The sequence below is a fragment of the Oncorhynchus kisutch genome, unplaced genomic scaffold, assembly GCF_002021735.2.
Source record: "Oncorhynchus kisutch isolate 150728-3 unplaced genomic scaffold, Okis_V2 scaffold3866, whole genome shotgun sequence".
NCBI lineage: Eukaryota > Metazoa > Chordata > Actinopteri > Salmoniformes > Salmonidae > Oncorhynchus > Oncorhynchus kisutch.
In genome coordinates, this window is record NW_022265811.1 from 4,070 (window position 1) to 19,436 (window position 15,367).

The window sequence follows — 15,367 nt, forward strand, 5'->3', positions numbered from 1 at the left end:
TCATCGAGCGAACGCCAAACAGACACCCAATGTTCAAATGCATCACACACCATCCATATATCTCCCAGGAGACTGGCATGATGTCACTATGATGCCAACGGCTAGACACAAAGGCACCAGAGAATAGTCATTGAAATGATCTCTGTACAACACATGGCTGACACACATCAAGAAGGAGCACAAACTGTGACCATGCATGCTAGCTCATGTGTGTGCATAAAGAAGCGCCAGTGAGTCTGTGAGAAGAAGAGAAAGAGACCAACTCACCAGTTGTGCTTCTTCCCATCTCTCTCTGTTCTCCTCCATCAGCAGGTTACTGACTGACTGGACAAAGTTCTGTGATCCAGTAGAGAAGGAAGAGAAAGGGAGTGAGGAGGCCATGAGACATTACTCTACAACATTAGCCATCAGTTGACCTACTACAAACACTCCCTCCAGCCATTTCTTTAACACCAGTCAATTCTAAATGTAGCCCTGATCCAAACCTAATGACCTAATGACCTAATGACTTCCAATCCAAACAAATGCTCTCTCCTCTTACTCTCATGTCTGCATTGCTGGGGCTGTTGTAGGCCCTTCTGAAGATCTCTGTCATGTTCTTCAGTACGTCCACTATGGCCAGCAAGTCTCCACTGTAGCTGGTCCCATCACTGGACGTCACCCTGAGCTTGGTCATCACCTCTGAAACTCCATCCCCCACAAGCCCCCGCTGGGCCTTGGACAGGTGTTCCCGAGTCTGTGGAGGAAAGGTATGAGTGAAGCACTCAGAAAATATCACCTTCTGATCATTAACATACATTTCCTGTCTGTCTTCTTAATTTGGTCTTGACAATTTATGGTTTGTTAGTAACACTCCACTGGTCACACACTGGTTGAATCAACATTCTTTCCATGTCATTTCAATGAAATTACATTGCGCCAACGTGGAAAAGACGTTGAATTGACATCTGTGCCCAGTGAGATGTATTTAACTGAGCAGGCAACATTTCTCAAATGGCATCCTATGGATACTTTGTAGCTTCTGTTTCCAGATGTACAAGAGTACAGTTTCAATTGTTGATCATCTCTCTGGTACTCACCAGTGTTTGGATGCTGCGGTAGTCATTGGAGATACACTTCATATAAGTGGGGTTCTCCCAGTAGGCTATTCCCTCATCATCCAGGGTGCACCGCCTCAGGATCAGCCCTGGATGGGGACACAGACTGGGGAGTTAACATCACTAGAACCGTGGGATCCCAGAGGCATAACCCATCCTAAGCCAAGTCATGTCTTATGGGTATCCCTCTGGCTCGGTGTTGATAGGGAAGGTTAGTAAGGGTTTGCTCTGAGACATGGCTGTAGACTCTTATGGCGTCTAACGTCTGAAGCCATTGGAGTCAACAGCTACAGTGTATTCGGAAAGTATTCAGACCCCTTAACTTTTTTTACAGCCTTGTTCTAAAATTCATTCAGTATTTTTTTCCCTCATCAATCGACACAAAATACTGCAAAATATTTTTTGAATGTTTTGCAAATGTATATATAAAACAGCAGAAATACCTTATTTACTTATAGTAAGTATTCAGACCCTTTTCTATGACACTCGAAATTGAGCTCAGATTAATTATATTTTCATTGATCATCCTTAAGATGTTTCTACAACTTCATTTGAGTCCACTTGTGGTAAATTAAACTGATTGGACATGATTTGGAAAGGCACACACCTGTCTATATAAGGTCCCACAGTTGACAGTGGATGTCAGAGCAAAAACCAACCCATGAGGTCAAAGGAATTGTCCGTGGAGCCCCGAGACAGGATTGTGTGGAGGCACATACATGTCTGCAGCATTGAAGGTCGACAAGAACACAGTGGCATCCATAATTCTCAAATGGAAGAAGTTTGGAATCACCAAGACCTTTCCTAGAGCTGGCCGCCCGGCCAAACTGAGCAATCAGGGGTGAAAGGCCCTGGTCAGAGAGTTGACAAAGAACCCAATGATCACTCTGACAGAGCACCAGAGTTCCTCTGTGGAATTGGGAGAACCTTCCAGAAGGCCAAACATCTCTGCAGAACTCCACCAATCAGGTCTTTATGGTAGAGTGGCCAGACAGAAGCTACTCCTCAGTAAAAGGCACATGACAGCCCACATGGAGTTTCCCAAACTTTACCTAGAAATCTTTGGTCTTAATGCCAAGCATCACGTGTGGAGGAAACCTGGCACAATCTCTACAGTAAAGCATGGTGGTGGCAACACCATGCTGTGGGGAGGTCGTTCAGCGGCAGGGACTAGGAGACTAGTCAGGATTGAGGGAAAGATGAACTGAGCAAAGTACAGAGATTGATGAAAACCTGCTCCACATGCTAAGTACGTCAGATTGGGGCGAAGGTTCACCTTCCAACAGGACAATGACCTTAAGCCCTTAGCAAAGACAACACAGGACTGGCTTCGGGACAAGTCTCTGAAAGTCCTTTATTGGCCCAGCCAGAGCCCGGATTTGAACCCGATCAAACGTCTCTACAGTGACCAGAAAATAGCTTTTCAGCGATGCTCCCCATCTAACCTGACAGAGCTTGAGAGAATATGTAGAGACGAATGGCCGAAATTCGACAAATACAGGTGTGCCAAGCTTGTATTGTCATACCCAAGAAGACTCGAGGCTGTAGTAAATGCCATAGGTGCTTCAACAAAGTACAGAGTATTGGATCTAAATACTTATGTAAATGTAATATTTCAGTTGTTATTGTTTTTGCAAACATCTAGCTTTTTCATTCTGGGGTATTGTGTGTAGACTGATGAGGGATTTAAAAAAAATCTATTTTAGAAATAGGCTGTAATGTAACAAAATGTGAGAAAGTCAAGGGGTCTGAATACATTCCGAATGCACTGTATGTCTCAGGGTAAAAGGGAGGTAGCTCACCATTGGCATTGGGAGGGCAGCGTACGGCCGCTGTGTCCCCTGCTGGAGTCATTTTCCACACTACGTTGGAGAAGTTCTCTTCTGCACAGATCTCATGAGGCTCTGCACCAAAACCAATCAGAGCAAACATCAGTATTATACCAATGTGTCAAATGGGTCGTTCCACAGATTCAGTGCCTTTTCAGAAGTGTAACTTCGTTGATTTCACAACATGTGTACATTCTGTCATAAAGGGCATATGTTCCCAATTTCCCATCTCAAGAGGTTAAATAAAGAAAATACTAGTAAGTGCCAAATAAGTAACAGGGTTTCCTTTTAAATCAGCCATGAATCCCCTTGTGACAGAAGCTTGTTGGGTGCAACAGGGAGTGGCAATTAAATGCAATCTTCACAAAAAAAGATTCTAGCCTATCCATTGTCACAACATGGTCCTTTTGGGTGTATATCATGGCTTCCCCCTCTCTTACTCTAGCTCCCACCCCAGGTTTTACAACAGTCATAAATTCCTGGTAGAAACTCTCTTACTGCCATGGAGTATTGAGGGAGAGAGCCTATGGAGACATTATTCTTGCCAAAACTCCTAATCCCCAAAATTGGAGAAATAAACAATATTTATATTTTTGAGAATGTTGAAGTATTCAACTGTATGTATGTAGTGAATCCACTTTGAGTTTCCTGCTCTTGAACTGTCCCCACCCCTTTCCTTTGTCTACCAAGCCGTCACATCGGCTTAGCCCACTAGGGATTTTTCTATCATGTCAGTAACCAATGTATGACATATTGTGTGTGTGTTTTTGTAATTCTGAGATTGATTCGAATTGATTAGTTAGTAAATAAATAAATAAGCCAATTTGTATATCATTGATTCATAATTTGTGCTAGGGTTCGTGCAGATATCCCAATGTTTGCGACATTCAGTAATGAGACGGATGAGGTAATAATACATTAATAAGTGACTGTAATCGGGAAATATTAGGGAAATAAATACTATTTAATTATTTTCCCATGGTGCCCCGACTTCCTAGTTAATTAAAGTCACATGATTAGTTTAATCACGTAAGGAATAATTACACATAGAGAATTGATTTGATAATATAAGTCTTCACATTTTATGATAGTCAACCCTACAACACTATCTATGGGTATTAGGGTTGACGTGTTATCCTCGACCCACTCAGTTTTCTGCCACAAAATACCAGAAAAATTGTTAAAACAGCTCACCTTCTTTAACACTATGATTTGATTATAAGATGTTCATTGTTTCTATTGAAAGAAAAATAGGAATAGTTTCACTAAATGAGTGACTAGTTTCACTAAATTAAAACGAGAGTTCAGGTCATGTAACAGGGTTTACCATAAAATGAGAGTTCAGTTCATATAACAGGGTTAACCATAAAATGAGAGTTCAGTTCATATAACAGGGTCAACCATGGTCAACTGTACAGGATGTACAGTATAATAAAAAATGACAGATTGCAGATTGCAGCTCTGAAGGAGATGAGTTCTATTCTTCTACGTCTTTATCTGCCATTGGTTTTCTCTCTCTCCCTCTCACTCTCCCTCTCCAACACACCTGCTGTCTCAAACTCTGAATGCTCGGCTATGAAAAGCCAACTGACATTTACTCTGACCTGCTGACCTGTTGCACCCTCTACATCCACAGTGATAATTATTATTTGACCCTGCTGGTTATCTATGAATGTTTGAACATATTGAAGAACGATCTGGCCGTAATGGCCATGTACTCTTATAATCTCCACCTGCCACAGCCAGAAGAGGACAGGCCACCCCTCAGAGCCTAGTTCCTCTCTAGCTTTCTTCCTAGGTTCCTGCCTTTCAAGGGAGGTTTTCCTAGCCACCACGCTTCGACATCTGCATTGCCTGACTTTGGGGTTTTAGGATGGGTTTCTGTAGAAGCAGTTTGTAACATCAGCTGATGTAAGGCTTTATAAATACATTTGATTGGTTGATTGATTGATTAAGAGCACACCTTTCCATGACTGTTTTTTGACTACTCACCTGGACACCGCTTCTCATTGCAGCGTCGCACCTCCTCCCGATCTCCAGGACAATTTTCACCCCCAAAGAAGGGCCCATAGCAAATCCTCTGTCTCTGTTGGCTCCCCCCACCACATGTCTTGGTGCAGCCCACCCACGACGTCCAAGGATGCCACTTCCCCTCCACTAAGACACAGAACACAGCTCTAATGGTTAAGATCAGGATAGGCGGATAGTAAACTGATCCTAGATCTGTCCCTCTGGGCAACTTCTACACAGAGTTTTGACAGCAGATGTTACCTGGGCACTCCCGTAGGAAGCAGTCTCTGGTCTCTATCCACTCCCCGCGACACTCTGATCCTCCGTACGAAGGTCCGTTACACTCCCTGATGCGCTGCATGGTCCCGTTGGAGCAGGACGCAGAGCATGAACCCCAATTAGCCCACTCATTCCACACTCCATCAACTGGGACAGCAGAGAGAGAGAGAGAGAGAGAGCAGAGAGGGAGAGGGGCATGGGAGACATGAAGAGGGAGAGAGAGAGACAGAGATAGAGAGAGAACAAGAGAGAGAGAGAGGGAGAGAGAGAGAGAGAGAGAGAGAGAGAGAGAGAGAGAGAGAGAGAGACACACATTGGGGAGAATTAACAAAAAAACAAAGCCAACTAGAATGCCATTTGGCCTTAAACAGAGAGTACACCGTGGCAGAATACCTGGCCACTGTGACTGACCCAAACTTAAGGAAAGCTTTGACTATGTACTGACTCAGTGAGCATAGCCTTGCTATTGAGAAAGGCCGCCGTAGGCAGACATGGCTCTCAAGAGAAGACAGGCTATGTGCTCACTGCCCACAAAATGAGATGGAAACTGAGCTGCACTTCCTAACCTCCTGCCCAATCTATGACCATATTAGAGAGACATATTTCCCTCAGATTACACAGATCCACAAAGAATTCTTAAACAAATCCAATTTTGATAAACTCCCATATCTACTGGGTGAAATTCCAGTGTGCCATCACAGCAGCAATATTTGTGACCTGTTGCCACAAGAAAAGGGCAACCAGTGAAGAACAAACACCATTGTAAATACAACCCAGAGAGAGAGAGAGAGACAGATAAACAGAGAGAGAGAGAGAGAGAGAGAGAGAGAGAGAGAGAGAGAGAGAGAGAGAGAGAGAGATCAAGGTTACTTCTGTACATGTATTAGTTTGTCTACGTCTCTGTGTGCATAATGCAACGTACACACATTGTACAGGCTAAAAGCCTTCATCCCTCATACATAAACAAGAACCTTTTCAAATTTGTCTCTGTAATTAACTGTAGACGTGACTGCCATGATGACTGAAGTTGTCAAAAGTAGTGCACTATATAGTGAATACTGCAGGGTGCCATTTTGGACACAGATGAGTAAGAATCCAGTAAGAAATCTGTGTCACCTGGGCAGACAGCGATGTTGCAGAACTTGGTCTGTTTCTCCGGCCCCATACAGGGGTCTCCCCCAAACTGAGGGGGCTTGCAGCTTCGCGTGCGATCCCGGTAACCACGGCCGCAGGTTGACGAACACAAGCTCCATGGCGACCACTCGTCCCAAGTCCCGTGCACTGCAATCAGAGCGGCTGGGGTATGATTTATAGAGAGAACCACACAGACCTTCACCACGATAACAACAACATCAACTCCAAAACACATAAACATCCAACACTCTATGATACAAACCAGCCTGTTGCCATAATGCCATCACAAACATCCTTCACTCATTGCCTGCATGGTTCTCCTGTGTAGACTACTCTAACCTTATTTCAGTGTTTAAATGTATTCACCTGGATAGTTCCATATTAATGTCCTGGTCTGGAGCGTTACTGTCTGTTACGAAAGAGAAGCCCCAGGATGCATTGCACAGAGAGGTTGGGTAAAGCGGAGCCAGGAGAGGGCTGGAGACGAGGGGCAGCAAGGAGGCAGCCGGGGGGGGTGGGGGGGGCTCAGCTTACCTGGACAGACGGCAGAGTTGTTGCAGGGCCTCTGCTCTCGGAGTGTGCCGCTGCACTGGGTGCTGTAGGAGGAGGAGACACAGAAACGCGTGCGGCTCTGCCAGCCCTCACCGCACGTGGCCGAACACACACTCCACGACGACCACTCCTCACCTGACGCAGCCTGGTCCACTGAGGGGAAGGGAGGGAGGGAAGGGATGATCCAGGGTGGAGGGGGGAGGAGAAGGGTCGAAACTAATTATCATGCAGGAACAGCCTCCCATTGGCCAAAATAGGAAGGGATGTGGCATGGTTTGGCGTAGAGGAGATTCTGTGCTGCCAGGCTCTCTGGGCTCTGAGTCCATATCCTTAGCATTGACTTTACATACAGAGGAAGGCAATGTGATTGGCTACTGGATATGTCAATCATTTCCCTGGCTGCCATGACTGCCCAATGCATTCAGCAGACCCGGTCAGTCAGTCAAGCCTAGTCTGACCAATGGGAAAGGTTGGTCAGTCATGGCTGTCCAATGGGGAAGCAGGGGTGAGGGGGGGACCTGATTTGCTAATTCAGAGGAGGCATCATTCATAGAGAGGAAGGACTTATTTCAAGACAGGACACAATCTCCAGTATAGCAGCTACATTCAAAACCTCACGAAAGTACAAAACAGCAAACAGTTTCACCCGATTTATTCAGGGTCCATGTTGGAATTAGTGCTGTGGCACTTAGGCAAGAAGGAGTTTGGGAGATTTTGATGGATGTACAGGCCTATGTGAGGGAGGGATTCAGGGATAGCTAGCTATAGCCTTGGTGCAGTGACAGACTATAATGGTAGGAGGTGGTCTTGTGTGGTCTGTGACCCAAGCGGCTGTTAGAGACTGATGCATGGGCTCCCTCTGCGTCCTGTTGTCTTACCTGTCTGTGGGGCCTGCTGTCCGCCGCCACCGCCCCGCGTCTTGTCTACCTCGCCACCGCCGCCATCGCGCTTGCGGCTGTCCACGGAGCGAAGTGATTGGCTGCGAGAGAGATGACGGCCTTTGCCTAGAGGGGTGGGGCAAGGCCAGGGGGGAGGGGTTAGCAACTTAACCACCAATGGCATTTTGTTTTTAGGACACAACCGTGACGTGATTGGTCACCCAGAAGAGCATCAGCCAAACTTGGGAATTTTGTAATGGAAAACCAGGTGTGGTGTGTGATTGTGTTTGTGTATTTACGGTGTGTCTCGCTGTCTTTTTTGACTTTGGAACCGTGTTTGTCATTGCTCAAACATTTGGAATTCTGACATTGATCACAATCTATCAATATACCTATAGTTCTGAAGACTGGAAGAGTGATACAGAGCTATTGGAAGCCCTATTCCTAAGTCCTCCTTGCTTCTATAGAATGGATTATACGCACATTGGAGTGTGAGGGATTCTTCAGTCTCTTTCTTAAGAGTTATGCTTTTGTATTTGACTTGAGAGGTTGACTATGTCCAAATAATTGCATCGATCAAAGTCCCCTTTCCAACATGGCCTCCTTACATCACAAGAATGACTTGTTGGACGGAAGAGAGTGGAGGGAATAAAGGACAAGAGAAAATAAAAGTACAGAGAGAAATAACAGAGAAATGAGATTGAGAGAAGAAGAACAAAAGAGAAAGAGAGTCAAAGAGATACAGACATAGATATTTAGATTGAGACGGGGACACACACATGCCCACATATACACACTAGTGGTGCGCAGGTCAGCTGTTTGTTCACACACACACGGATTTGCTAATAACCCATCGGCAACACCCGACAGTATGTGATAAAGTGAAAATCTGAGGCCCGCATCACACCCTAACCGGCTAATATAGAAAATGCGCTGTAGTCTATAGTCGCGATGGGAGTTGTTTTTGATAGGGGGTAAAGGATTTCTTTTTGCCTGATTTAGCTATGTTCCTGCTTTATAATTCACAACATTTTGGTAGGTTTGGCTGTGAAAACAACCCAGCATGTTTCTGATCAAATTTCAATTTGGCTGGATACATATTTTATCGAGTTGAAATACTATCAAGGTTTTGTGATGCTGAAAAATATTGCACCTCTACAGACGGTATCTGACTTCGCATTCTCTCAAGATGCTCAAAGAAAGAAATGATATTTCACCTGCATTTGGTGTGACATTTTACTGCAAGAAATGCTTCATTCTGCAGGAGTTAATATCAAGGCTATGTGAGAGTTTATAGACCTACAGTCAGTGTCCAGATGTCAGTTTCCATTTAACTCATCTGAACAGTAGGCTACAGTTCCCTTGATGTGCCATTGGCCTATTTGAAGGCCCCATCTTGTGACTGTTGAATTTGTATAGCGTCTCACAATCATCACACATAACATCGCCGGCTCTGCTATCATCTTATTTTACCACTTCACCAAATTTTTCCCAAACATGACTTTTCTGGCCTCCCTTCTCTCTATTTTCAACTCTCTTTTTTGCAGCTTTTCTCTTATTGAATAACAGAAAACTCTGACGTTGACCTTTTTGCCTCCGTGGATCGACATTAACTTTTTCTGCCTGTTCCCAAAAACATTTGGTGTTTGGTGTGTAGACTATTTGGCACGTGTATATTTAGGCCCAAAAGCTTAGGCTTGGGCACTAATGCCAGATAGTCGAAAATAACGAAATAAAAATGTAGCCTATTGATAAAAATTACACAAGAATTATACATTTATGGAATTGTTAAGGTATTGTTTTTTCTTTATTCAACTCTCCTGCCACCCACCTGCATTTCATCCACACAATATGTCATGACCTAAACATGCCCATCCCACAGATATAACTGTAGGGATATACCTGCTGGGACTGCAGGTTATGAGTCAACCCGCACATCACTTATGCACACACACTCACATACACACACACACAGAAACAAACACATACACACATGTACGCACACACATGGTCGGGGCAATGTCTTTGACAAGCTCACCACTGCAGGGCTGAGGGTTACAGGGCCTTCCCTCCTCCACTACTCCCTCACACATCTCCTCTGGGGGAGATTGACAGGTACGGCTCCGGGTCTGAACGCCACCACCACAGTCACTGCTGCACTCCTTCCACTCTGCCCACACACTCCAGCCACCTGTAGGGGCACACACACACACACACACACACACACACACAGTTAGCCACTGTTTTCATGCAAAACATCCCTTTAAATTGAAACATAAAGGTGTACTGGAGTGATAAATGTCATTGTCATTTCAGAATCCATGTCCAGCAATTCTCATTTGAGGTTTCTCCATTAAGATATGGGAGCTGTTATGAGGAAGAGGAGGAGGAGGAGGAGCGTATAAATATCAGCAGCTGAATGGTCTTCTTCTTTTAGCCTGCATCCCAAATGGTACCCTATTCCCTATATAGTGCATTGGGCACTATATAGGGGATAGGGTAGCATTTGGGACACCGCCTGTGTGTCTTCTCTATGTCCTATAGTTCATGAATGTTTAATGGGGCAGACAGATGCCTTTCAGCTCCCACAGGCCCCCACAAATATGTATTAATCTGCATGAATAGAACATGATGCTGGATGACGTCCAGACACACACAGTTTTAATTACTCGCAAATCAGTTTCCTCAGGGCAACCGGTGGGGTGGGTTGTGAAGGAAGGGAGGGCCTTGAAGTGCACAGAGCACTTGAAACAGTTAATTGAGTGGAGAAGGATATATATATATATATATATATATATATATATAGAGAGAGAGAGAGAGAGAGAGAGAGAGAGAGAGAGAGAGAGAGAGAGAGAGGGAGAGGGAGAGGGAGAGAGAGAGAGAGAGAGAGAGAGAGAGAGAGAGGGAGAGGGAGAGGGAGAGGGAGAGGGAGAGAGAGAGAGAGAGAGAGAGAGAGAGAGAGGGAGAGGGAGAGGGAGAGGGAGAGAGAGAGAGAGAGAGAGAGAGAGAGAGAGAGAGAGAGAGAGAGAGAGAGGGAGAGGGAGAGGGAGAGAGAGAAGCATCAGAAATGTGTCATTAGAATGCTTTACAGGTAATCCAAGGTTTAAAGGAATTCCATACGTATAATCTAAGGACCGAAAATAATCATTTTCAATGGAAAAAAGCCTCAATATTGTTTCTGAATTTAGCTGTTGATGCACCACTGAGCACAGTCAATACCCATTTTTTTTCTCCAGGATGACCGACTGAGGCCAGATTGTTTACTTGTGACTGTGAAATTGGATTTGTTTAAGTTTCTGTGACCTGAGTCCATCTCCATCAACCAATCCCAGGCAGCGCTAACAGTAAACCACCAAAACATCCAATGGGAGAACAATAAATAACCCTGCTGAAGAGCACCACACCACAACAACCTATCCACCAGTCAGAGCAAAGTCAAGCACCCCCCCCCCCAAACAATGACAAGTACAGTACCCCCCCCTCATACACACACTCAATTTTAAATGCACACTAAAAAGCCCCTCCACCCACTCCACCCAATGCCATTTTAAATGGATGCTTTGTGGCACATTGACTGCTCCTAGGGGCAAATGGAGAGGGTGAAATTATAGCAAAATAACCTTCAGCTCCTTTTCCCCATGAATCATTTTGGGCTTATTAGGATGAAAGGCTTCAGCTTATGAATACAGAGAGAATGAGAGAGTGCTGTTTTCGTGGAGGGAAGTGTGTCTGTCAAATAAACGTTTTGGAGAGACAAAGAGAGAGAGGGGGTAGAGAGAGAGAGAGAGTAAGAGAAAAAAAACTCAATTTGCAGATAAGATTATCTCAGAGAAACAACAGAAGAGTATGAACTTTTTTTGTCCAATAATCCCAGTCAGGCAGGGTGGAAGAGGACGGGAGAGAATCATGCAGAGTTTTCTTTCTCTGTCCTCAAGGACATTTCATTATGTTCTCAATAATTACAGTGGACTTCAATTGTTGGGCTTTACAGCACAGCCGAGCACAGCCTAACCCAGCGCCGTGTATCTAAACCCATTACAGTCTCAGTCACTCCTTCATCACACCAAAACTTCCTCCTCTCTCTCCTCCTCTTTCCTCCCTACTCCCTCTCCGCCTCTGTCTTCCCTCTCTCTTATTGTCTGTTCTTATGTGTTCCCTCTACATATCTCCAAATCTCATACTGTACTTTCTCCTCCCCATATCTCTCAAGCACACATGCACACTCATTAAAATATATGTAGTACAGTTCTCAGTGTGCGTACTGTACGTGTAGTTGTGTGTGTGTGCATGCATGGGTGTCCATCTTTCGTAGTTAACTTCTTCTGAAGTCACCTTCCCCTCCCATTTGAAGCACTGTAACGACTGCACTGGCATCTCCATTACATATCAGGTTCCTGCTCCAACTGAAATCATCAATACCAGGCAAACTCTCCAACCCCCCGGAAAATCACCCCTCTACAATCAATACAGCTAATGTAACCCTATCTTGAGAGAGAGAGAGAGGGAGAGAGAGAGAGAGAGAGGGAATGAAGGGGCAAAGACTGCATAATAAATAAAACTGATAGTTGTCTATCTATGTATGAGTATAATAATGACGGTATGAGTTTCCCTGAATGTATATAGGCTTGTGAGTATTATGTGTACACGTCTGTGTGGCTGCATGTGTGTGTGTGTGTGTGTGTGTGTGTGTGTGTGTGTGTGTGTGGCTGCGCATGTGTGAGTGTGTGGCTGCGCGTATGTGCGTACAAGTCTTGTGTGATTAGTGTCTGGGCTGAGTGGCTGTATGGTTGAGCTCTATCAAACGGCTAGTGCTGACACCCAGAGGACATAAGCAGTCAACTGCAGGCTAGAGATAACAGAGAGAGAGCGAGAGAGAGAGAGAGAGAGAGAGAGAGAGAGAGAGAGACAGAGAGAGAGAGATAGAGAGAGAGAGAGAGAGAGAGAAAGACAGAGAGAGAGAGAGAGAGAGAGAGAGAGAGACAGAAAGAGAAGGAGAGAAAGAAAGAAAGACAGAGAGCGAGAGAGGGAGAAAGGACAGAGGGGGAAGGAGAGATAGAGATAAGGAAGGAGAGAGGGTGGCAGGAGTTGAGGAAAAAGGAAAGTGACAGAGAGATAAGGAGGGAGGGAGAGGGGGATATGCCATATGAAAGCTCATGTGTAAAGTTTGCTAGATATTCTACATTATCTTTGTCCGCACATGAGAGCACACATCATTGAACATTAATACATTATAAACCTCTTGAAGCTAGGGGGCAGAATTTTCACTTTTGGATAAATAGCGTGCCCAATTTCAACTTCCTACTACTCATGCAAAAATATAAGATATGCATATTAGTCATAGATTTGGATAGAAAACACTTGGAAGTTTCTAAAACTGTTTGAATTATGTCTGTGAGTATAACAGAACTTATGTAGCAGGCAAAACCCTGAGGACTAACAGTTCAGATTTTTTTCCCCTCTATGTTCCCTGAAATGTCTTTGCCATGGCATATTTCATAGGAACCTATTTTCAGTTCCTCCTGCTTCCACTGGATGTCACCAGTCTTTGGAATTTGGTTGAGGTTATTCCTTTGTGCAATGAAGAAGTAGTCCAACTCGGAACTGGGGACACTTTTGTGAGTTGCGCAAGACGTGAAAAGCAGCGCTAGTTTGTTTTCTTTCCTGTATTGAATACAGATTGCTCCGTCTACAATTTGATCGATTATTAACGTTAAAAAATACCTAATGTTGTATTACAAAAGTAGTTTGAAATATTTTGGCAAAGTTTATAGGCAACTTTTGAAATATTTTGTAGTGATGTTGTGTTTTTTCTGGATCAAACGCACTTTATAAATGGTCATTTTGGATAAATATGGATGGAATTAATCGAACAAAAGGATCAATTGTGATGTTTATGGGACATATTGGAGTGCCAAAAAAAGAAGCTCGTCAAAGGTAATTCATGTTTTATATTTTATTTCAGCGTTTTGTGTAGCGCCTGCAGGGCTGAAATATGCTAGCTCCTTTGTTCACTGCTGGTGCAGATGGTGCAGGCTATCAGATAATAGCTTCGTATGCTTTCGCCGAAAAGCATGTTGGCTGGATTCACAACGAGTGTAGCTTTAATTGAGTATCTTACATGTGTGATTTAATGACAGTTTGAATTTTATAGCATTTTATTTGAATCTGGCAATTGGCCAGTTGAGACATTTGCGTCCCGCCTATCCCTAAGAGGTTTTAAGAGATAGACAGCGGGAACAACCCGTGTATTTTCCTTTAAAAAAGTAATTACCCCGACCACATGTAAATAACACACTTTTCTCATCAATTAAGTAAAGGTCAATGATACTTCACAATATTATAATTTGTCATTCTCCGTCGTTCTCGCTCTCTCCTCCCTCTCTCTCTCGTCTTTTCTTCTACTCTATATCTCTCTCTTTCTCTTTCCCTTTTTCCTACCCTCTCCTTCACCCTCTCTCCATCCCTCTTTCTCTTGCTCTCTCATTCCCTCTCCATTATTTGTGTTCATTCAGACAGTGCTATAGGCTGCATCCAGCAGGTATAATCCAGTGCCTACAGTCAGTCATTCAGTATCCTGCTCTGGATAAATATTTGAACAGCAGCACTCACACAATCCCATCCTATCGATCCCTCTCCCTCCCTCCTCTCCCTCTGGGGCCAGGAAGCTTAAACTCAGGTGTCCTCCCAGCACTATATCAACAGCCTTACCCGGTCTATGGTGACATTACCGCCTATTCCCTCTAACCCCATCAAAAATTCTTAGTCTTCAGTTCCAACTTCAAACCTCCCAGCACAACATCAACACCCTTACCAGTTCGGTGGTGACATTATACTCCATGCACTTCAGTTCCCATCGTCAACCCTCTGTTGTCATTACCCCCTACCCTATCTAACCCCCTATCCTTCAGTTCCCATCCTCAACCCTCTGGTGTCATTACCCCATACCCAATCTAACCCCCTATCCATTAGGTCCCATCCTCAACTCTCTGTTGTCATTACCCCCTACCCTATCCAACCTCCTATCCTTCAGTTCCCATTCTCAACACTCTGGTGTCATTACCCCCTACCCTATCTAACCACCTATCCATTAGGTCCCATCCTCAACTATCTGCTGTCATTACCCCCTACCCTATCTAACCTCCTATCCATTAGGTCCCATCCTCAACTCTCTGTTGTCATTACCCCCTACCCTATCTAACCTCCTATCCATTAGGTCCCATCCTCAACTCTATGTTGTCATTACCCCCTACCCCATCTAACCCCCTATCCATTAGGTCCCATCCTCAACCCTCTGATGTCATTACCCCCTACCCTATCTAACCCCCTATCGTTCAGTTTCCATCCTCAACTCTCTGATATCATTACCCCCTACCCTATCTAACCCCCTATCCATCAGTTCCAGCTGCCAACCTTACACCCCTACTAGGTCAATGGTGGCATTAACCCCCTGTCCCCTCTAACCCTCATGTGCTTCCGTTCCAACTTATTTAGTCCTATACCCCTGATAACTTTAACCAACATACTGTAGTCAACAACTACGTTTGGAATCGCTTTTCTGTTCAGGAAAGGAATTGAAATTCATATTCAA

General features: G+C 44.4%; 1 protein-coding gene across 1 annotated transcript; it reads right to left on the reverse strand.

The window, feature by feature from the left end:
• Window positions 1-170: 170 nt before the first annotated feature.
• LOC109901673 (adhesion G protein-coupled receptor B1-like) lies at window positions 171-9,965 on the reverse strand. The gene is made up of 10 exons (XM_031821114.1): window positions 9,818-9,965; window positions 7,780-7,905; window positions 6,884-7,054; window positions 6,332-6,511; window positions 5,198-5,362; window positions 4,919-5,083; window positions 2,900-3,001; window positions 1,080-1,186; window positions 542-736; window positions 171-336 (listed from the first exon to the last, which is right to left on the reverse strand). Exons 1-10 carry the CDS (start codon window positions 9,870-9,872, stop codon window positions 205-207), a joined length of 1,398 nt encoding a protein of 465 aa, XP_031676974.1. The 5' UTR covers window positions 9,873-9,965; the 3' UTR covers window positions 171-204.
• Window positions 9,966-15,367: the final 5,402 nt, after the last annotated feature.

What these genes read in the sequence shown, in the direction of transcription:
- LOC109901673 (XM_031821114.1), bottom strand. Translation starts at nt 9,872, where the DNA reads ATGTGTGAGGGAGTAGTGGAGGAGGGAAGGCCCTGTAACCCTCAGCCC. An exon ending in ACAGCAGGCCCCACAGACAG is followed by an intron (nt 7,055 to 7,779) that starts GTAAGACAACAG and finishes CCTTCCCCTCAG; the next exon opens with TGGACCAGGCTGCGTCAGGT. An exon ending in CTTCCTACGGGAGTGCCCAG is followed by an intron (nt 5,084 to 5,197) that starts GTAACATCTGCT and finishes TCTGTGTCTTAG; the next exon opens with TGGAGGGGAAGTGGCATCCT.